The sequence below is a fragment of the Ranitomeya variabilis genome, chromosome 1 (genome assembly GCF_051348905.1).
Source record: "Ranitomeya variabilis isolate aRanVar5 chromosome 1, aRanVar5.hap1, whole genome shotgun sequence".
Lineage (NCBI taxonomy): Eukaryota > Metazoa > Chordata > Amphibia > Anura > Dendrobatidae > Ranitomeya > Ranitomeya variabilis.
The window spans coordinates 216,360,083-216,383,929 of record NC_135232.1 but is presented as its reverse complement, the minus strand read 5'-3'; the positions used below and the strand labels follow the sequence as shown (position 1 = coordinate 216,383,929).

General features: G+C 44.4%; 1 protein-coding gene across 1 annotated transcript in view; it reads right to left on the bottom strand.

The window, feature by feature from the left end:
* The window catches only part of NAA25 (N-alpha-acetyltransferase 25, NatB auxiliary subunit), a 90,203-nt gene that overhangs the window by 1,715 nt on the left and 64,641 nt on the right, over positions 1–23,847 (bottom strand). Inside the window, exons 20-23 of the mRNA XM_077292506.1 lie at positions 15,363–15,428; positions 15,184–15,281; positions 14,651–14,758; positions 12,640–12,786 (exon numbers count right to left, since the gene is read on the bottom strand). Of these exons, the coding sequence (XP_077148621.1) occupies positions 12,640–12,786; positions 14,651–14,758; positions 15,184–15,281; positions 15,363–15,428 (419 nt within the window). The remainder of the gene's footprint in view (positions 1–12,639; positions 12,787–14,650; positions 14,759–15,183; positions 15,282–15,362; positions 15,429–23,847) is intronic.

Below are 23,847 nucleotides of genomic sequence, written 5' to 3'. Positions count from 1 at the left end.
TGGTAATTGACACAAAAGGTGATGATTATTGTGCAGCTTAGGCTACAAACGTACAGTAGCCGTTACTAGTTTAGACATTCACACATTTTAGGGCATTTCATCTTTAACCCCTTCATGACCCAGCCTATTTTGGCCTTAATGACCTTGCCGTTTTTTGCAATTCTGACAAGTGTCCCTTTATGAGGTAATAACTCAGGAACACTTCAACGGATCCTAGCGATTCTGAGATTGTTTTTTCGTGACATATTGGGCTTCATGTTAGTGGTAAATTTAGGTCGATAATTTCTGCGTTTATTTGTGAAAAAAACGGAAATTTGGCGAAAATTTTGAAAATTTAGCAATTTTAATATTTTTAATTTTTATTCTGTTAAACCAGAGAGTTATGTGACACAAAATAGTTAATAAATAACATTTCCCACATGTCTACTTTACATCAGCACAATTTTGGAAACCAATTTTTTTTTTTTCTAGGAAGTTATAAGGGTTAAAATTTGACCAGTGATTTCTAATTTTTACAACAAAATTTACAAAACCATTTTTTTTAGGGACCACCTCACATTTGAAGTCATTTTGAGGGTTCTATATGGCTGAAAATACCCAAAAGTGACACCATTCTAAAAACTGCACCCCTCAAGGTGCTCAAAACCACATTCAAGAAGTTTATTAACCCTTCAGGTGTTTCACAGCAGCAGAAGCAACATGGAAGTAAAAAATGAACATTTAACTTTTTAGTCACAAAAATGATCTTTTAGCAACAATTTTTTTTATTTTCCCAAGGGTAAAAGGAGAAACTGGACCACGAACGTTGTTGTCCAATTTGTCCTGAGTACGCTGATACCTCATATGTGGGGGTAAACCACTGTTTGGGCGCACGGCAGGGCTCAGAAGGGAAAGAGCGCCATTTGACTTTTTGAATGAAAAATTAGCTCCAATCGTTAGCGGACACCATGTCGCGTTTTGAGAGCCCCTGTGTGCCTAAACATTGGAGCTCCCCCACAAGTGACCCCATTTTGGAAACTAGACCCCCCAAGGAACTTATCTAGATGCATAGTGAGCACTTAAAACCCCCAGGTGCTTCACAGAAGTTTATAACGCAGAGCCGTGAAAATAAAAAATAATTTTTCTTTCCTCAAAAATGATTTTTAGCCCGGAATTTTTTATTTTCCCAAGGGTAATAAGAGAAATTGGACCCCAAATGTTGTTGTCCAGTTTGTCCTGAGTACGATGATACCCCATATGTGGGGGTAAACCACTGTTTGGGCGCACGGCAGGGCTCGGAAGGGAAGGCACGCCATTTGGCTTTTTGAATGGAAAATTAGCTCCAATCATTAGCGGACACCATGTCGCGTTTGGAGAGCCCCTGTGTGCCTAAACATTGGAGCTCCCCCACAAGTGACCCCATTTTGGAAACTAGACCTCCCAAGGAACTAATCTAGATGTGTGGTGAGCACTTTGAACCCCCAAGTGCTTCACAGAACTTTATAACGCAGAGCCATGAAAATAAAAAATCATTTTTCTTTCCTCAAAAAAGATGTTTTAGCAAGCAATTTTTTATTTTCACAAGGGTAACAGGAGAAATTGGACCCCAATATTTGTTGCCCAGTTTGTTGTGAGTACGCTGATACCCTATATGTGGGGGTAAACCACTGTTTGGGCGCACGTCAGGGCTCGGAAGGGAAGTAGTGACATTTGAAATGCAGACTTTAATGGAATGGTCTGCGGGCGTCACGTTGCATTTGCAGAGCCCCTGATGTGCCTAAACAGTAGAAACACCCCACAAGTGACCCCATTTTGGAAACTAGACCCCCCAAGGAACTTATCTAGATGTGTGGTGAGCACTTTCAACCCCCAAGTGCTTCACAGAAGTTTATAACGCAGAGCCGTGAAAATAAAAAATAATTGTTCTTTCCTCAAAAATTATGTTTTAGCAAGTAATTTTTTATTTTTGCAAGGGTATCAGGAGAAATTGGACCCCAACAGTTGTTGCCCAGTTTGTCCTGAGTACGCTGGTACCCCATATGTGGGGATAAACCACTGTTTGGGCGCACGTCGGGGCTTGGAAGGGAGGGAGCACCATTTTACTTTTTGAACGCAAGATTGGCTGGAATCAATGGTGGCGCCATGTTGCGTTTGGAGACCCCTGATGTGCCTAAACAATGGAAACCCCTCAATTCTAACTTCATCACTAACTCCAACACACCCCTAACCCTAATCCCAACTGTAGCCATAACCCTAATCACAACCCTAACCCCAACACACCCCTAACCACAACCCTAACCCCAACACACCCGTAACCCTAATCCTAACCCTAATCCCAACCTTAACCCTAATCCCAACCCTAACCACAACTGTAACCCCAATACACCCCTAACTCTATCTGTAACCCTAACCACAAGCCTAATCTTAACCCTATTTCCAACCCTAGCCCTAATTCCAACCCTAACCCTAAGGCTATGTGCCCACGTTGCGGATTCGTGTGAGATTTTTCTGCACGATTTTTGAAAAATCTGCAGGTAAAAGGCACTGCGTTTTACCTGTGGACTTACAGCGGATTTCCAGTGTTTTTTTGTGCGGATTTCACCTGCGGATTCCTATTGAGGAACAGGTGTAAAACGCTGCGGAATCCGCACAAAGAAATGACATGCTGCGGAAAATACAATGCAGTGTTTCCGCACGGAATTTTCCGCACCATGGGCACAGCGGATTTGGTTTTCCATAGGTTTACATGGCAATGTAAACCTGATGGAAAACTGCTACGAATTCGCAGCGGCCAATCCGCTGCGGATCCGCGGCCAAATCCGCACTGTGTGCACATGCCATAACCCTAACCCTAACCCTACCCCTAGTTTTAACCCTAGTTCTAACCCTAACCCTAGTGAAAAAAGAAAAAAAAATATTTTCTTTATTTTTATTATTGTCCCTACCTATGGGGGTGATAAAGGGGGGGGGGGGTCATTTACTATTTTATTTATTTTGATCACTGTGATAGGTTATATTACAGTGATCAAAATATACCTGGAACTCATCTGCCGGCCGGCAGATTCGGCGGGCGTACTGCGCCCGCCATTTTGGAAGATGGCGGCGCCCATGAAGAAGACGGACGGGCATCGGGAGGCCCGGTAAGTATGAGGGGGGGAGATCTGAGTATGGGGGGTGGATCGGAGGACAGGGGGGGAGCCATCGGAGTACGGGGGGAGCGGGCAGGAGGACGGGGGAGCCGACAGGAGGACGGAGGGGAGCGGAGAGGAGGACGGGGCAGAAAGGACAACTGGGGGGGCGATCGATGGCAGTGGGGGGGGGGGTCAGATCGGGGTCTCCAGCCATGGCAGATGCTATTGCAGCATCGGCCATGGCTGGATTGTAATATTTCACCATTTTTATAGGTGAAATATTACAAATCGCTCTGATTGGCAGTTTCACTTTCAACAGCCAATCAGAGCGATCGTAGCCACGGGGGGGTGAAGCCACCCCCCCTGGGCTGAAGCACCACTCCCCCTGTCCCTGCAGATCGGGTGAAATCGGAGTTAACCCTTTCACCCGCTCTGCAGGGACGCGATCATTCCATGACGCCACATAGGCGTCATGGGTCGGATTGGCACGGGTTTTCATGACGCCTACGTGGCGTCAAAGGTCGGGAGGGGTTTAACAACCCCAGTGTCAGATCTCGAGCATCTTGTGGTTCTAGGTCACTGTTGAACGGTCCTGTGCATAACGCCCGTGAGACAACTATTGGCCATACTCTAAATAAGCCAACGTAACGGCAGGACGAGTGTACTGCTGGAAAAGGGGATGAGTTTTATTTTATTTTTACTAGATGACTGATCATAAGCAACATCCAATCAAAATGGAAGACAAATGCTTCTAGAGCCATCAGATGCTTATAATTTATGCCAAGCATAAAATTATACCAACAGGAGAGTTATACATCAACATGAGGTTAGACAAATGAATAACATATCCTTAAATTACACTTTCATGGATTATTACTTTTCAGTTGATCACTAATCCTTCAAACCTGCACCAAACCACATAAAAATCACGCCTAAGCACATATTCACATGACAGCATTTATTGTCTGTGTGATATTCTTTTTAAAAATGGACAGGACCCAGACCCATACTATTTAATCAAACCATTTTACACTTTTTTCGTTTTTTTTTTGTTTGTTTTTTTTAAACAGATACGCGAGTCAGAAACAAGATGTAACTCATCTGACTTCCGGAATTCTAACAAAACACATGGTAACTGCAAACCCAACTTTGTAATAAAAGGATCGAAGGCTGCTTATTAAAGAATGTTCACATCCATGCTAGGGTTCTCAAATAGGGGCGTCTCATACTTTTTGACAGCAAATATAGGACAGCCTAACACTGATCATCAGAAACCTTGACAGATCTAACATCGTGCCTTGAGCTGTTATAAATGGAAGCCATATTGTCATTTAAAAATCAAAGCCTAAAACAAGCACCATTCAAATGGTATACGGATCGCCTTGTACTATGCTCCTAGTGACAAATGAGTACAGTGTGACTAACAAGAGGTAATAGCGGAATCATTTCCTGCTATATGGTTCATTTTATACAACCAGTCAGCAATCGATGTGACAAAAAGGACCAGCACAATTGTATTTCTGTTAAATATTCTGAGGCACATATAGCTCCACTGGTATAAGTCCTACCAATGAGAAGCTAAGGCCATGTTCCCACATCCAAAAAACGGATTTTCTTTTATTGCTGCATTTTTTTCTGCACCAAAATAAGCAATAGCAATTTGCTCTGATTATTGCATGGTAATGAGTTTTCCACTGTTTATGATTTTTGGTGCAGATTGGAGGAAATGTTTGGATTCTGCACTTAAAAACACAACTGCTTTTTTTTTTTTTTACATACGTTTTTCAAACGGAAAAAAAAACTCCACCAAAATGCACAGCATCTTAGAACAGACAGTGGGGGCAGGAGTTTTCATTAAATCACATCCACTTTGCGTGAAATGTTAAATTCAATGGATTTTTAGCACAAAAAGCAGTGGAAACTTTGTAGAGTCTAGGGTATGTGAGAACATAGCCTAAGCATTGGTGGAAAAAAAATGCTAACTCCACCCAATGGCCTTATACCCAAAAAAGTAACCAGACCTGACCTGGGAAAGGAAAACAGAAAAAAAAAAAAAAAAGTGAAAGAAGAATGAGGGCAGGATGTGTGTCTCCCAATGTATTAAAAAAGATAAGAGTTTTAAAAGGGAACCTGTCACCCCTCCCCAGGCATTTGTAACTAAATGAGCCATCTTGTGCAGCACTAATGCTGCATTCTGACAAGGTGGCTCTTTTAGTTATTATTCGTTGCACTGCAGAAATAATCGCTTTTGAATTTGGTCCCTCATACCTGTGAAATCGCCAAGGAGGCAGGTCTTTTCCCCCCTCATCCAGACGCCTCCCAGCCGCCTCGGCATTATTCAGTTGTCCAGGCGCCTGCGCGGTCATATTCTGCCTTGGGCATGCGCAGTTCGCACTGCCCGACAACTGACATCACTTGATGTCTTGTTTACTGCGCCTGCATGCACACGCGGCCCGAGATCCCGCGGGGAACTGCGCATGCCCAAGGCAGAATATGACCGCGCAGGGGCCTGGACAACTAAATAATGCCGAGGAGGCGGCGCCCTTCTCGCAGAGTGACGGCTGGGAGGCGTCTGGATGAGGGGGGGAAAGACCTGCCTCCCTGGCGATTTCACAGGTATGAGGGACCAAATTCAAAAGCGATTACTTCTGCAGTGCAACGAATAATAACTAAAAGAGCCACCTTGTCAGAATGCAGCATTAGTGCTGCACAAGATGGCTCATTTAGTTACAAAAGCCTGGGGGGGGAGGGGGTGACAGGTTCCCTTTAAAGTCAAGTGCAAAACTTTTCAGGGACACAGCACCATAGGATGATCTAAAGACATTCCAGAAGGTGACAGAATCTGGGGCTGGCATAGCCACATGTAAATCTTATAGAATAAGGAGCAGGTGACAGCCTTGCAAACTAAGAAAGAGGCAATAGACACCCACTTGCCGAATAGACAGCAAATGCTCCAGTGGAATGAGCAGTTACCTGAAAGGTAGAAGCTTTTCCCTTGGATTTTGGCCACCATCATGAAAGGTTACCGATCTATCAACTTGAAAAATGCTAGATCCTTGTGCAGCATGTCAGTTCAAAAACAGCAAATCAAAAACCTAAAGACTTTCAGAACACAGACACAAACTGAACTGAACAAATCCAGTCAATGTAAGGTGCACACCCTGGGATGGGAAAGGCAAAATGTAGGCTGCACAACAGCTTCATTATATAGAAGGTCAACAAGACCTTTGGCAGGAATGATGGCAGCCAACCCAAGATAACCTTATGCTGGTAATGCACTAGAAAGGAAGATAACGCAGAAAGCTCTGAAACCCTACAAAAGTTTCTAAGAGGTAGAAGTGAGTGCTATAAGGGAGAAGTCGGTAACATATCTAGAAAAGGTTAAGGTTCCAAGGCTTCACGAGTCTTGTGGGGGAAGATTCAATGATGGACTTCTTGAAAAAGGGTCTTGCTCTGTCTAAAGAGAGTCCGGATATAATATAAAATAATAGACGTGACCCTTAAAAGAAGAAAGGCTGAATAGCGACCTTTGGAGTACTGGACTTTGAGAAAAGTATGTCAGGATAAAGGTGAAGAGGTCTAAAGAGCTTCCGAGACCACATTGCCACAAAAGGCTTAGTCAATCTAGGGCTAAGGGACAGCTCAGAATACAATACCATCCTGCTCTAAACCCTCATGCAGAAGCAAACAGAATCTAGGTCAAAACAGGAGACACCCAGGATTAATTGACGCGTATGCACTAAGGCAGCCAGTGTCCAATTTATGCTGCCTGTGTTACGGACAGCATGAATCATTTGTCAAGTTTGCTTTAAAATGTCAAAGGCTTAGAGGCCTTGGACCAAGCGTGCCAGGACGGCTCGAAGAATATTCTTCTGGAATCCAAGTTACAGAATGAATGAATGAAACCTCCGAGTGTGCCTAAATGGCTAGAAGAGTCAGAAATTCTGAGGAAGGAAGTTCCTCTTTTGAGAACCTGAGAAGCAACAGAAATCACCCTGGCAACCCACCATGTTGACTCAAGAAATCTGAAAGTATGACAGCTGTGCGGAATTATTCAGAATGTTCTCCTGGTGGGCTGGTGATAGACTAACATAGCATTCTGCTCGGACTCAGAGGATTTCCCTGAGGATCCAGACTGAACACATGGGAAAGGCAGTGTAGACAATAATGGCTCCATCATATATAGGAGGTCTTCTCGATTCAGCTGATTTGGTAAAGGTATATGCATGGACACAAAAGGCATACGTGACATGTATCAACTATGCACGTTATACTGTGGTTGGTTTTTTACAGAATGAAAATTAGCCTTAGAAGCCAAAAACTTGTCTTAGCCCCCAATATAAATTATTACATCGGTTATATATTAATATAGGGGGCATGATATATTTTACACTTTTAACATATATATTTGTTAAAAATCATCCAAAAAAAAAAACTTGCTGGCAGTGAAGATTATAAAACAATGAATCATATTTAAAGGGGTTTTCTAACAAAGTACATTTTAATTAATAGATCTTGGAATAAAAATAAATTCCACAATTGGATGCAATAAAAGAAAAAAAATTCCTGTGCCGAGATAATCTTGTAAATGTGCCCCTGCTGTGTACTGTGTAACGGCTGTGTCTGACCGTACAGGAACATGGTCTGATCATAGCACAGCTCCTGGGCAGGGGGAAAGAAAAAGAGTATACAGACAGGACAGCATGGGATCACTGCTGATTATTTGAGGTAAAACATGGATTAAAAACAGGCAGGGGAATGTTTTACCTCACCAAAATAATCAGCTGTGACCCCCTGCTGTCCTGGCTGCATACTCTTTGGTTCCTCCACTGCCCAGGAGCTGTGGTATGACCAGACCATGTCCCTGTACGGTCAGACACAGTCAGTACACAATACACAGCAGGGGCACATTGATAAGATTATCTCAGCACAGGAACATTAATTTTATTCTTTAACCCCTCTGTGACCTTAGACGTACTATCCCGTCGAGGTGACCTGGGCCTATCTGACCCTCGATGGGATAGTACGTCATAGCCGATCGGCCGCGCTCACGGGGGGAGCGCGGCCGATCGCGGCCGGGTGTCAGCTGACTATCGCAGCTGACATCCGGCACTATGTGCCAGGAGCGGTCACGGACCGCCCCCGGCACATTAACCCCCGGCACACCGCGATCAAACATGATCGCGGTGTACCGGCGGTATAGGGAAGCATCGCGCAGGGAGGGGGCTCCCTGCGGGCTTCCCTGAGACCCCCGGAGCAACGCAATGTGATCGCGTTGCTCCGAGGGTCTCCTACCTCCCTCCTCGCCGCAGGTCCCGGATCCAAGATGGCCGCGGCATCCGGGTCCTGCAGGGAGGGAGGTGGCTTACCGAGTGCCTGCTCAGAGGAGACACTTGGTAAGCATGCAGCCCTGCACAGCAGATCGTCGATCTGACAGAGTGCTGTGCACTCTGTCAGATCAATGATCTGTAATGTCCCCCCCTGGGACAAAGTAAAAAAGTTAAAAAAAAATTCCCCACATGTGTGTAAAAAAAAAATAAAAAAAAATATCCTAAATAAAGAAAAAAAATAAATTATTCCCATAAATACATTTCTTTAGCTAAATAAAATAAAAAAAACAATAAAAGTACACATATTTAGTATCGCCGCGTCCGTAACGACCCAACCTATAAAACTGCCCCACTAGTTAACCCCTTCAGTAAACACCGTAAGAAAAAAAAAAAAAAAGAGGCAAAAAACAACGCTTTATTATCATACTGCCGAACAAAAAGTGGAATAACACGCGATCAAAAAGACTGATATAAATAACCATGGTACCGCTGAAAACGTCATCTTGTCCCGCAAAAAACGAGACGCCATACAGCATCATCAGCAAAAAAATAAAAAAGTTATAGTCCTGAGAATAAAGCGATACCAAAATAATTATTTTTTCTATAAAATAGTTTTTATCGTATAAAAGCGCCAAAACATAAAAAAAAATGATATAAATGAGATATCGTTGTAATCGTACTGACCCGACGAATAAAACTGCTTTATCAATTTTACCAAACGCGGAACGGTATAAATGCCTCCCCCAAAAGAAATTCATGAATAGCTGGTTTTTGATCACTCTACCTCACAAAAATCGGAATAAAAAGCGATCAAAAAATGTCACGTGTCCGAAAATGTAACCAATAAAAACGTCAACTCGTCCCGCAAAAAACAAGATCTCACATGACTCTGTGGACTCAAATATGGAAAAATTACAGCTCTCAAAATGTGGTAACGCAAAAAATATTTTTTGCAATGAAAAGCGTCTTTCAGTGTGTGACGGCTGCCAATCATAAAAATCCGCTAAAAAACCCGCTATAAAAGTAAATCAAACCCCCCTTCATCACCCCCTTAGTTAGGGAAAAATAAAAAAATTTAAAAATGTATTTATTTCCATTTTCCCATTAGGGTTAGGGTTAGGGCTAGAGTTAGGGTTGGGGCTAGGGTTGGGGCTAGGGTTGGGGCTAGGGTTGGGGCTAGGGTTGGGGCTAGGGTTGGGGCTAGGGTTGGGGCTAGGGTTGGGGCTAGGGTTGGGGCTAGGGTTGGGGCTAGGGTTGGGGCTAGGGTTGGGGCTAGGGTTGGGGCTAGGGTTGGGGCTAGGGTTGGGGCTAGGGTTGGGGCTAGGGTTGGGGCTAGGGTTGGGGCTAGGGTTAGGGCTAGGGTTAGGGCTAGGGTTACGGCTAGTGATAGGGCTAGTGATAGGGCTAGTGATAGGGCTAGGGTTATTGCTAGGGTTAGGGCTAGGGTTGGGGCTAGGGTTGGGGCTACAGTTAGGGATGGGGCTAAAGATAGGGTTAGGATTTGGATTACATTTATGGTTGGGAATAGGGTTGGTGTGTCTGGGTTAGAGGAGTGGTTAGGGTTACTGTTGGGATTAGGGTAAGGGGTGTGTTTGGATTAGGGTTTCAGTTATAATTGGGGGGTTTCCACTGTTTAGGCACATCAGGGGCTCTCCAAACGGGACATGGCATCCGATCTGAATTCCAGCCAATTCTGCGTTGAAAAAGGAAAACAGTGCTCTTTCCCTTCAGAGCTCTCCCGTGTGCCCAAACAGGGGTTTACCCCAACATATGGGGTATCAGCGTACTCAGGACAAATTGGACATCATCTTTTGGGGTCCAATTTCTCCTGATACCCTTGTGAAAATACAAAACTGGGGGCTTAAAAATCATTTTTGTGAAAAAAAAAGAATTTTTATTTTCACGGCTCTGCGTTATAAACTGTAGTGAAACACTTGGGGGTTCAAAGTTCTCACAACACATCTAGATAAGCTCCTTGGGGGTATAGTTTCCAATATGGGGTCACTTGTGGGGGGTTTGTACTGTTTGGGTACATCAGGGGCTCTGCAAATGCAACGTGACGCCTGCAGACCAATCCATTTAAGTCTGCGTTCCAAATGGCGCTCCTTCCCTTCCGAGCTCTGTCATGCGCCCAAACAGTGGTTCCCCCCCACATATGGGGTATCAGCGTACTCAGGACAAATTGGACAACAACTTTTGGGGTCCAATTTATCCTGATACCCTTGTGAAAATACAAAACTGGGGGCTAAAAAATCATTTCTGTGAAAAAAAAAAAAGAATTTTTATTTTCATGGCTCTGCGTTATAAACTGTAGTGAAACACTTGGGGGTTCAAAGTTCTCACAACACATCTAGATAAGTTCCTTGGGGGGTCTAGTTTCCAATATGGGGTCACTTGTGGGGGGTTTGTACTGTTTGGGCACATCAGGGGCTCTGCAAATGCAACGTGACGCCTGCAGACCAATCCATTTAAGTCTGCATTCCAAATGGCGCTCCTTCCCTTCCGAGCTCTGTCATGCGCCCAAACAGTGGTTCCCCCCCACATATGGGGTATCAGCGTACTCAGGACAAATTGGACAACAACTTTTGCGGTCCAATTTATCCTGATACCCTTGTGAAAATACAAAACTGGGGGCTAAAAATCATTTTTGTGAAAAAAAAAAAAGAATTTTTATTTTCACGGCTCTGCGTTATAAACTGTAGTGAAACACTTGGGGGTTCAAAGTTCTCACAACACATCTAGATAAGTTCCTTGGGGGGTCTAGTTTCCAATATGGTGTCACTTGTGGGGGTTTTTAATGTTTAGGCACATCAGGGGCTCTCCAAACGCAACATGGCATCCCATCTTAATTCCAGTCAATTTTGCATTGAAAAGTCAAATGGCGCTCCTTCCCTTCCGAGCTCTGCCCTGCGCCCAAACAATGGTTTACACCCACATATGGGGTATCAGCGTACTCAGGACAAATTGCACAATTTTTGGGGTCCAATTTCTTCTCTTACCTTTGGGAAAATAAAAAATTGGGGGCGAAAAGATCATTTTTGTGAAAAAATATGATTTTTTATTTTTACGGCTCTGCATTATAAACTTCTGTGAAGCACTTGTTGGGTCAAAGTGCTCACCACACATCTAGATAAGATCCTTAGGGGATCTACTTTCCACAATGGTGTCACTTGTGGGGGGTTTCAATGTTTAGGCACATCAGGGGCTCTCCAAATGCAACATGGCGTCCCATCTCAATTCCGGTCAATTTTGCATTGAAAAGTCAAATGGCGCTCCTTTCCTTCCAAGCTCTGCCATGCGCCCAAACAGTGGTTTACCCCCACATATGGGGTATCAGCGTACTCAGGACAAATTGTACAACAAATTTTGGGGTCTATTTTCTCCTGTTACCCTTGGTAAAATAAAACAAATTGGAGCTGAAATAATTTTTTTCTGAAAAAAAGTTAAATGTTCATTTTTATTTAAACATTCCAAAAATTTCTGTGAAACACCTGAAGGGTTAATAAACTTCTTGAAAGTGGTTTTGAGTACCTTGAGGGGTGCAGTTTTTAGAATGGTGTCACACTTGGGTATTTTCTATCATATAGACCCCTCAAAATGACTTCAAATGAGATGTGGTCCCTAAAAAAAAAATGGTGGTGTAAAAATGAGAAATTGCTGGTCAACTTTTAACCCTTATAACTCTGTCACAAAAAAAAATTTTGGTTCCAAAATTGTGCTGATGTAAAGTAGACATGTGGGAAATGTTACTTATTAAGTATTTTGCGTGACATATGTCTGTGATTTAAGGGCATAAAAATTCAAAGTTGGAAAATTGCGAAATTTTCAAAATTATCGCCAAATATTCGTTTTTTTCACAAATAAACGCAAATTATATCGAATAAATTTTATCACTATCATGAAGTACAATATGTCACGAGAAAACAATGTCAGAATCGCCAAGATCCGTTGAAGCGTTCCAGAGTTATAACCTCATAAAGGGACAGTGGTCAGAATTGTAAAAATTGGCCTGGTCATTAACGTGCCAACCCCCTTTGGGGGTGAAGGGGTTAAACCATCCAATTGTGGATTTTTTTTATTATTCAAAGATCTATTGATTAAAATTTTGTTTGTGGGAAAACTCCTTTAATGGTATCAATATTTTTTTTCTTTACTTTTTGTTTGCTTCACTATCTAAACAATGAGAATGTACAACCCACCTCTGTAAAATTGACATTATTAAGGGAGAGATCTTCAACTTTCAGTGCTATCAGAGAGGTCTCCACCTCCCGTATATAGTCTGTCACATTTGTTAGCAACGTTTGCAGCCCAGAAACATAATCCTGGAAGCTAATGAATACTGGAGGCTGTAAAGACAAAAATTTGCACAAAAAAAAGTTTCCGAAGTTGATGCGTAGTTATTAAATAATAAATGGTTTATAGGTTGCTCATATCACGATGTACTGAAAACAGCACTTTAAGGATATGTGTAGACTATCAGTAAACGCTGCGGGTTGGATGCTGTGTTCTTGTGTAGCCTCCAAACCGCAGCGTCCAGATGTTACAGACGCCCGTGGCTTACCTGCGGAGACTGACATGGGGCGCGTCACTCCAGACAGCAGCATGTCTATTTCTCATGCGGAGACGTTGTGTCTCCGCAAGAGAAATTTCACCAGTACAATGCACTGGATACGGTGAATCCACACAGTTCAGCGATTCACCTGCATTCAATAGACGGCAGTGCCTTGGATGCAGCGAACATGCGCTGCCAGATCCTGATCGTCTGCACATACCACAATACCTGCGGAATTGTTTTCTGAATTTATAAATTAATTATAAAGCGTGCAGTGTTAACTGTTCTAGACAGATTGGCTATTTCGGCTTGTTAAATATTGTATGTTGAGGACATCTAGATACCAATTATTTTCTGATTGTAAACATGTTGATAGTGAACATACAACCAATACTAGCTTTGGTATAATCCCTCTATTTATTAACGTGCCACCAGTCTTTGGGAAAATCTTCATTTGGACAAAATAACTGTTTGGCATGGAATACCTTGGCAGGTATAGGACTATATAGAGGGTGAAACTGGTTTGTAAAGTTTATTGTGTTTGTACTATAATGTATATAACTGTTGATAAAAATCAAAATCAATAAAAAGGATTGGATTTTTTAAAAAAAGCATGCAGTGTATGCCAATTCCAGCACCACTTGCATTCCTGTGGCCACTGGGCACCACAAGGTCTGGCCAGGAGACACCCTAATTAGTATATGGTGGTAGTTTCCAGTCACTATAGGACTGCAGACTTGTGAATCATCACATCGCGCTCGCTGTGGGCTGTAAGGATTCTCCGCTGCCGGCAGTCATGTGACTGCGAGTATGTGACATGCATACTTCGGGCCACATTTCGACCTCACTAAATGCAAGTGCAGTGAATGAGGTCGGAAACAGCCTAGTAGGAATGTGGCCGGGAGTATTCATGTCACATACTTTTGGTCATATGACTGCCGTTTCCAGTGCGCGTGATGTGAGGCTTCACAAGTTTGCAGTCACATAGAGTGACTGGAGACTTCTAGTTTTAGACCTAACAAAGCAACCGCAGACTTAGTTTTTAGACCGGACAACTCCTTTAAAAGGGTCGGTCTGATAACAGATTATGTTTAAAGGAAACCTGTCAGCAGGATTTTCTACCTCACCTGACAGCAGCGTAATGTAAGCAAAGAGAAGCTGATTCCAACCATGTGTCACTTAGATTACTGGGTGCAGCAGTTCAGACAGGTAGATGTAGCAAATGCAGCAGAGCTGAGGAAGCTGCCCTCGCCCACACCAAGCTCTACATGCACAAAGTCCATAAAAAGTGAGCTGCCCATCACAGGAGGGGGCGTGTCAGACCAGAGCCCACTGACCAGTCAGTCACAGCAATGATAAGCTACTGGTGCTAATAAAGCCTGTGTCTTAACCCTTACCTCATGCTCTGTTCAGAATACATAGCAAAAACCTGCTGACAGTTTCCCTTTAATCAGACACTATAGCTAAAATTATTTTTTACAATTGTTACTTAAAGAAAAATAAAGCACAATGGCTGCAAAATGAAGATCGAAAAATTAAATCCTCTTAATTCATAACATCACTATAGATAAACTGGTAAAGACGGGGTCTGATTATCTATTAATATGTATTTGCACAGTAATCACTAGCACGGTCACCGGGAAGTCATGCACACTTACGGTGGCACAGCTGTCCTTTTTCTTCTTTTTCTTTTTTTGAAGATTTGATTTAAATGGCCTGAGGACACCAGCAAAATATCCGGATACCCAGAGAATAACTGAAATGGCCTAATAGAAAAAAAAGCAAGACCTTTAAGTGCTATAAGCCTGTGTAGATTAAGAAGGTCAATGGAAATTGAAAATACGGAATCTGTATTTAATAAGCCTCAAGTAAAAAAAACAAACGACAATTTCCACAAAAATAATCAGAGTGAAATTTAAAGGATAACTAACATTAACTAGATTTTTAAAATATTTTAAAGGGTTGAGGGTCTAGAGATCTCCATTGAGTGGTGGGAACACTACTCTGAAGTGCATAGCTCCTGCATGAACCATTAGTATAGAGTGGAGTAAGGGCCCAAAAGTAAGTAAATGTATGGCCAAAGTGTAGACTCCTTTAAATTATTGGATTAGCTGATAAAATGGATAAGCTAATTTTCAATAACTTTACACAAATTATGAATAATGTTTAAGTCAAACATTAAGGAACTAACCTCAACAAAGAAGCCCAAGTTCTCGATGATATGGGGCGAGACCTTACAGTGACCCTCCTGCATGCTTAATAGGTCGCCTTTACATTGGTGAAAAACTTCTAAAAATAAAAATACAATGTGGCACTTAAAAGTTAGAAGCTTCTACTCCGAGCAACAATACTGAGTGTACTTGTAAATACCTTGCAAATGGCCAAGAGCAGATTTTAATCTGTTCCCAATTTTTTCTTGGACTTCGCAACTATCATCTGTAAATGGAAAAAATAATAGTTGCTTCAAAAGGACCACACATAGAAACAAAGAACAAAAAAAAGTTTCCATAGTAATAAGGGTCAGATGCTATGGTGCCGCCTGCAGCCTCAAGGAACATCTAAAGCGGTTAATGGAGCTGAATTGTGATGGAACTGTAAAAATCAGCGTTTAGCAAGCTTTCCAAAGTGGTAGATGCAGGCCACAATTTTAGTACCTAAAGGGAATCTATCATAAGGTTTCTGCTGGCCAGTCAAAGGGCAGCATGTAGAGCCAGAGACTCAGATTTCAGTGATGTGCCATACACTGGGCTGCTTGCTGTACTTTTGATAAATCGCTGTGTTCTCTGCTGTAGCTCTAGCAGTTCTCTGAACACTAAGCTGTGTATAACCCGCCCACACCCGATTATTATTATCATTTATTTATATAGCACCACTGAGATTCCATGGTGCTGTACATAAGAAGGGATTACATACAAATTGCTTATCAAAATGACAGCAAGCAGCCCAGTAAGTGACATTTGCTGGAATCAGGGTCTAAGCCTCTACATTACGCTGCTCTCAAATTAGATGGCAAAATCCTGGAGAGAAATTCCCTTTAAAGGGAACCTGTCACCTGAATTTGGCGGGTCCTTTTTTGGGTCATATGGGCGGTGTTTTCGGGTCTTTTATTAACCCCTTTTTTTCCCGCTGGCCGCACGCTGGTCGCGAAATTGACTTGCTGTTGATTCGCTTTCCTCCCTAGTTAATGCGTGCGCAAAGCAATCTTGCCTTGCGCACGTGCAGTATGATTTGCCCAACTGCGGGCAAAGCCGAAAACCATTAGTGCGCATGCGCCGGAGCACGATGTCCCGGAACACAGCGAAATACTTCCGGGACATAGGGCGCCAGCGCACTAATGGTTTTCGGCTTTGCCCGCAGTTGGGCAAAGCATACTGCGCGTGCGCAAGGCAAGATTGCTTTGCGCACGCATTAACTAGGGAGGAAAGCGAATCAACAGCAAGTCAATTTCGCGACCAGCGTGTGGCCAGCAGGAAAAAAAGGGGTTAATAAAAGACCCGAAAACACTGCTACAATTAACTGTATCCACGTCCATTTTAGATTCCCAGGTAGATTCGCAGTGAAATTACAAAACCATGTATCATTTCTTTTACTCTTCACAAATACTTGCTACTTTGCATTGGGATATCACATAAAATCCCCATAAAATACATTTAAGTTTGTGAATGTAACAATAAAAAGTTCATAGGGTATGAATACTTTTTCAAGGCACTTTAAGGGTATGTTCCCACCCGCAGCGGCCAGATGTTACATCTTAGTGGATGGGATTTCAAGAAATCCCATCTCCACTATGCATACAGGGATGCCTCCGGCTTCCCTGCGTATACGCACATGCGGCGCGTCTTTCGAGACCGCAGCATGTTGTATCTTGCGGAGACTAAGTGTCTCCGCAAGATATTTCCTGTCCAATGTATAGGACTCGGTGATTCCGCATGGTTCAATGAACACATGCGGAATCATCGGCGTTCAAAAGCCGGCAGCATTTTGGAAGGAGCGGGTATCTGCTGCACCCAAAGCGCTGCATATCCTGACAGTGGAAACATACCCTAAGTCACATGAACACAAGTGAGTGAATTTCTCTTTCAGAAGATTTCATTACAATGTTACCTTCTCATCCAGCACTACACTGCGATGTAAAAAGTTTTTATCGACAAGGGGGTTTATTCTGATCTTCTACATTTATGTCAAATCTACAGGACTGTGGAGGTGGCCACGGCCATGCATGTGTGGCTCTCTCCATTCACTTCCATGGGAGACAGGCTCCACAGTGTACGACTTTCCTCCACAATGACACTGGTGCACGGTAGGCCCTCATCCTCGATAGTGGGAGACTCATCTATTATACATTTATATGCTTTACAGCAGCTAGCAGCTCACAAATATCAAAGACTCTTAGACCAAGTTCACACTAGGTGGTTTTTTTACAGCTTTTTTTGTGCAAAGTTTCAGCTGTATTTCACAGTACCAGCAAAGTCTGAGTTTTCAGAACTCATAAACACCGCTTTTTTTTGTCATCCGGATTTCTTTATTGCTTCATTGGGGGACACAGGTAACCATGGTGTATGCTGCTGTCGCTAGGAGGCTGACACTATGCAAAAAAGGAAAATAGCTCCTCCTCCACAGTATACACCCACCAACATTTACAAAGTATCTCAGATTAAGTGTCTGTAGGAGGCGGACCTGGATCTGATCCCAGATCCGTCTTTTCCTTTTCAGGTCACCTGTTGTGTTTTATTAATCTTTTTCCTTTGTCTTTCAGGTTCCTCAGCTTCAGGGTAACAGGGTGTAATGTCTCACCCTGTTTTCCCACACTTATGCGACCGAGAGAGCAGTGTGGTGTCACCCACATTGCCCACTCTCGGACCCGCAGGCAGGACTTTATCCCCTGTCCCCTTTACTGGTGTTTCAGGGTGATTACTGGTGGACAGTCCTTGCCTTTTCCCCTCCTCACCCCTCTCCTCGGAGAGGGCTGAGAGGAAGACTGTGGTCACCAGCGGTGACCTCCCCTCTTCTTGTAAGGGGTTAATGCTGTCTTCTGCTCCGTCCGGAGATGATGCGGGAAGGAGGATCCCGGTTTCCAGTGACCCTCACCCACCTGGGGGCTCCTGATGTGATCCTCGCCAGTGAAGAGGGATTCGGGACTCACCTTTTACAGGTATGTCCGTTTCTATGTCCCCGGCAGCTACCCGCCTGCCTCACTGTTTACCCGAGACAGAACTGTGCGCAGAATATGGCGTCTCTGAACGACAGCGGCCATCTTTTTCTTCATGCTAGTGCTTCGTTAATGCCCCCAGCATTAAGCGTGCGTAATTATCGCACACTTTTTTTCCCCTATCAAGGGGCCTCCTCTTCCTGCCCGGTGCAGTCCTCCGGTGGCACAGCCAATAGGAAGGGCCCCTACTCCCTGATACCGTCAGACGTGGCCAATTTTCATGCCGGACTAGGACCTTAATTAACGCCATTTTCCGGTCCGGTCATTGCAGGTGACGAGGCTTCGAATAATTGCATGTCCTTTGTTAATTTAGCCCCCGGCTTTGGGCCTTCTACCGGACTCTGTGTAGCCACGCCCGCTTACCCCCTGCAGAGGGGACATAGTGTATCTCAGCCTGCAAAGTGTGAAGATTCGAAAGCGTATGAAGAATCGTGCAGTCACCATCTTCTAAAGGGCACAACAGGTGTCCATCACTAACCGGCACTGGATCTGGGGGACACGGCAGCCTGAGCAGTGACATTGCCGTCTCTGTTATCAGGTAGGACCAGCCCAGACAGGCTAATTTCTCTCTTCACAAGGGCTTAGCTCTCCCCAGCTGTAGCCCTAGTCTATCACTTATGTCCAATCTCAGTGAGGCCCATTCCTGTCCCTATAATCCTGATGCCTGTGCCATCTGTAGAAGAAAAGTGGCATTCAGAGAAACCCTCTAACGCCCAGGATAAGAGCACTACCCTCTCTCCGGAGTAGGCTGTTGCCATGTCACAGTCGGTCTCACATCTGACTAAAGTCTCACAGTCCCTGGTCCAGGTCCTGGAGCAACCTCCACTTTTTTCTGCCACCAGTGCTCCGAAAACCTCTCTCGGTGATTCGCACGCACCTGACCGCAACCTTCACAGGGACAAATCGGATACAAAGCAAAGGAAGCTGCGGGTTCCTCTTTCTCCTGGATGCATTCCTCATCCCATGCCCCCTCTCGGAGGCGGTTTTTGGGGTCGGATATGGATTCCCAGTCTGAGTCAGATACGGACCAGACCTGAAAGACGCAAGATATGCTCAATAGCATCATCTTGGCAAATAACCAAAATTCTGAACCTAAGGAAGGATGAGGCACCTGCTCAGGAGCACTCCGCTGCTTTCTAAGGGGTAAATTTCCTTCCCGGAGTTTTCCCTAATCTCAGGCAAGTTGTCATGATTATTTCTAAACACTGAGAACTCCCTGAAAAGCGCTTCCCAGGTCGGATGAGGCTACACATCCTCTACTCCTTTAGCCCAGACCTTCTTGATAAATGGGCAGAATCCCTAATGTGGATCCGCTGGCTTCTCGCCTGTCTTCCAAGACAGCCTTGTCTCTACCGATCAGTGCATCGCTTAAGGATTCTACAGCTAGACAGATTGAATCCTTTGCCAAGTCAGCCTTTGAAGCAGCTGGCACCTCTCTCTTTCCCATATTTGCTTACACCTGGGTGTCAAAATCCATGTCTGCCGGGGCAAGAATGATTACTCAGGGTATTCTAGCGGCAGCTTCTCCGGATATAATGCCATATCTGGCATATCAGATTGCCCGAGCCTGCAAATATCTCGTGACCTCTCCCTTTTGATGCGGCTGGTTGTTCCGCCACGGCTACCAGCAACATCGTCGCAAACCACTCCAAAGCTCTAGACCTTTTGGATCCAAGCTTTATCAGGTAATTTCAGATGCCAACGGTGAGAAAAGCACCCCGCTTTCCCGGTCCAAGTCGAAATGTCCTTTTAATAGGAAAAGGTTGTTTCTCAAGAGAGATGGCAACTTCCGGCTACAAAACCGACTTTTCTTCTCCCCCAGGAAGAAGTTTCCTTCTGTTTCGCCCGTCAAGACATACGTCGCAGGCCCCAGGAGTTCTTCACCTTTCCCTACTATGCCCAGGAGTTATCGCACTTGTCCCCAGAAATGTACAGTTTTCGGGGTTCTACTCTGTTCTTTTCATAGTCACAAAGAAAGACGGACCTCTCCCTCCGTTTTTGGACCTCGAGCTTTTTTTCTGTCATGTTCGGTTCTGTCTTTTTAGGACCGAGTCCCTATGTTCGGTAATCACTTCCATGGACTGGGGAGAATTCTTCACATTCCTGTTTGTGTTTAGTATCAGAGGTTCCTATGGTGTGCGATCCAGGAGGGTCTTTATCAGTTCACAGCCCTTCCTTTCGACCTGGCATCGGCTCCCAGACTAGTCACGTCATGGCAGCTGTCATGGACATCCTTCTGTCCAGGGGTTTTTTATATTTCCCTACTTGGACGATCTTCTGATCAAGGAGTGGTCCAGCCGAGACTGCAACCAGAGTCTTCAGTTTACTCTGGATACTCTGGTCCATCTCGGCTAGATTATAACAGAGAGAAGTTCTCCCTCACCTTTGCTCAGCATCTGGTGTTTCTAGGTATAAGGTTCGACACGACCCAAGCCCGTGTTTTCTTTCCAAAGGAGAGGTTTTTCATCCCTCTGCCTGGGGATCTCTACTCTAAAGCGTCCAGCTTCTCTCCTCCTACGGTCCTGCATGGGAGTTCTAGGGGAAAGGGATTGTCGCCATGCAAGCTGTTCCTTTTGTCTAGTTCCATGCCCGTCGTCTCCCTGGATGATCTCGTGCCTCTACCTCTCAGGGTGACGCTGTCGGCATGAGTCCTATGAATGAAGTCCTCCATCCTCTCTGGTGGCAGGTCATCACCACCTACGCCAGTCTCCTCATTTGGGGAGCCTCTTATCTTCGTCACACAGCGCAGGGCCACTGGAACGCCTAAGAGGCCTCTCTCCCCGTCGATTTCCTGGAGATCAGGGCAATTTTTTCTTTGCTCCGCACCACTGGCATTCTCTCTTGCCAAGCCAGCCGGTCTGCATACAGTCAGACAACGCCACGGCCGAGGCTTACATAAACAAGTTATCATAGAGGTAACAAGGGTTCTGCAATGGGGGTGATTGCTCAGCCCTGCCATCTTCATCCAGAGATATGGGGCTCCTCGGACGTCGTCCTCATGGCGTCTCCGATATACCACGAGGTTGCTTGGTTCGTAGCCAGGTCCTGGGATCCGTTAGCCACCTCTTGAGATGCTCTAGTAATATCATGGTTACAATTCCAACTGCCTTATCTTTTTCTGTCTCTCTCCTTGTCCGAGTGTCGTGAAAAGGATAAAGGAAGAAGGGATCCCTATAATCCTGATAGCTCTGGACTGGCCAAGAAGGGCCTGGTGAACATGTTCATGGACGCCCCTTGGAAGCTTCCAGGCCGTCCAGATTCTCTCAATGTTCCCTCTTCCACCAGAGTTTATAGTCTCAGAGTTTAACAGCATGAACGTTGAGAGCATAGTCCTGAGGGTCATTCAGACCATTATTAGGGCCAGGAAATCAGCATCCTTGCATATCCACTACAAATACTAAAGGGCCTTCTTCCGGTGGAGTGTGGATAAGGGTTTGGTCCCTGTGTCCTTTTTTTCTCTTCCTTCCATTCTTGGTTTTCTACAAGCGGGTCTCGACTTGGCTCTATCATTTGTGTCAATTCTTTTGCAACGAAGTCTGGCTTCTCGTTCCCAGGTAAAGGACCTTTCTTCAAGGAGCTGCCCACCTGGGACCTCCTTATCTTCCTATAGATCCATGGGTTTTTAACCTTGTCTTTGGCGCACTGCAGCGCGCTCCTGTAGAGCCCATTCAAGACATCATTTTTTTTTCCCCCCTGTCTTGGAAAGTTGTCATCTTGGTTAAATTACGTCCATCAGGAGAGCTTCTGAGTTAGCAGCATTGTTCTGCTGTTCCTCACTCCTGATTCTATATCAGGACAAGGTAGTTTTCAAACCTGTTTCCTTCCTTTCTACCAAGGTGGTCTTGTCATTGCTCATTAAAGAAGACATTGTCCTTCATTCTGTGTCTCTCCGGTCCATCTCCTGCAGAAGTCTACTTTTCAAGCACTGCTCCCTTTCGTCAATCTGATGCCCTGTTCGTCATCTCTGAGGGTTTTCTTAATGGACTCCTAGCTTCTAAGTTCACTATTGCCGTGGAGCCATTCTGCGTTCAGGAGCCTCTTCCGGAGGTGAAGGCTCTTCCGGAAGTGAAGGCTCACTCTGCTCTGCGGTGGGGGCCTCCTGGGCTGTTCGTTACCAGGATTTGGCTTTCCAGATTGTAAGGTCGCAACCTGATCATCTTTGCACTCCTTTGCGAGTTTTTACGGGGTTCATACCCATGCCTCGTCTAATGCAGGCCTGGGAAGGAAGGTGCTGCAGGCGGCGGTTTTGCAGTGGCCGACCTGAGTCCATTTATTCCTTGAATCTCCCTGTTTCCCACCCTAGAAACTGCTTTGGGACATCCCATGGTTACCTGTGTGCCCCAATGAAGCGATAAAGAGGGATTTTTGGTACTCACCGTAAAATCTTTTTCTTGGAGCTTTCATTGGGGGACACAGCACCCTCCTTAACTGTTTGTACCATTATTTGGTTTAAGTGCCTTCGTTGTTGGATTGGTACATAGGTTGTACCATTATTTGGTCTGTGTGTCTTTGTTGTTGGATTGGTACATAGGTTGTACCATTATTTGGTCTGTGTGTCTTCGTTGTTGGATTGGTACATATGTTGAGTTTTTTTGGCTGCTTCTCCTACTGATCTAACACGGAGGTACTTTGTGCCTGTCGGTGGGTGTATAGCAGTGTCAGCCTCCTAGCGACAGCAGCATACACCCCCATGGTTACCTGTGTCCCCCAATGAAGGCTCCAAGAAAGAGATTTTACGGTGAGTACCAAAAATCCCTCTTTTATGCTTTGCATGGTTTTTTGCACAATGGAGCATGTCACTTTCAGCATGTTTCATCCATTGAAATGAACGTGTGGTAAAAAAATAGCAGCCATCAGGTTTTGCTGCATTTTTTGTGCTAAAACATTCCTAATTCTATGGAATAGGAATTTTTTCCCCCCAACACTGAACAATCAGCATGCACAAGAGAAATTTAGCATGCCAAAACTGCAGGAAAAAAAATAGACAAAAAACCATCAAATACCCCAAGGAAAACATGCTTTTTTTTAACTGCAGCTTCTTTCCTGGCAAGAGATCAGGTTTTGCTGCATAAAAAGACGTGCTGAAAAAACGACTAGTGTGAACTTACCCTTAAAGTCTCCAGAAAGTGATGGAATACAGCACAAGAGTGCGGTAGGGGGAATATACACCGGGCCTCATCCGTGTGTATGGTGTAAGGGTAGCCATACATCTCAGATAACTGACAGTCAAAACTTTTGGCAGATAGGTATTCCCCACAGTGCACCCTATATATTACACACTCAGCTAAGCCAAAAGCATCATCATTAAAAAGGTGGGAATAACATCTCAGGGAATGCAGAAATCCAAAATGCTGGTTCACCCTAGCCCCTCAACTACTATTAGATAAAAAAAATATGTGACCCTCTATAAATGAAATAATTGACAGGTTTTGATAGCATTTATCTAGTGTGTGTGGCCATCTTTACTGTCCTGCCCTTTCTTACCCTCCAGCAGTAGAACAGTCATTATCCTCTAACAAGGAGATCACTCAGACGGCAAAGCAGGCTAGTGAGCCCCAGAAAGCGGGAGGCATCAGCCTAGTGTGACTACTGCAGCAGCCAGTCTGGAAACTGCTACATTTCATTAAAGCAAAACAAACAAAAAAT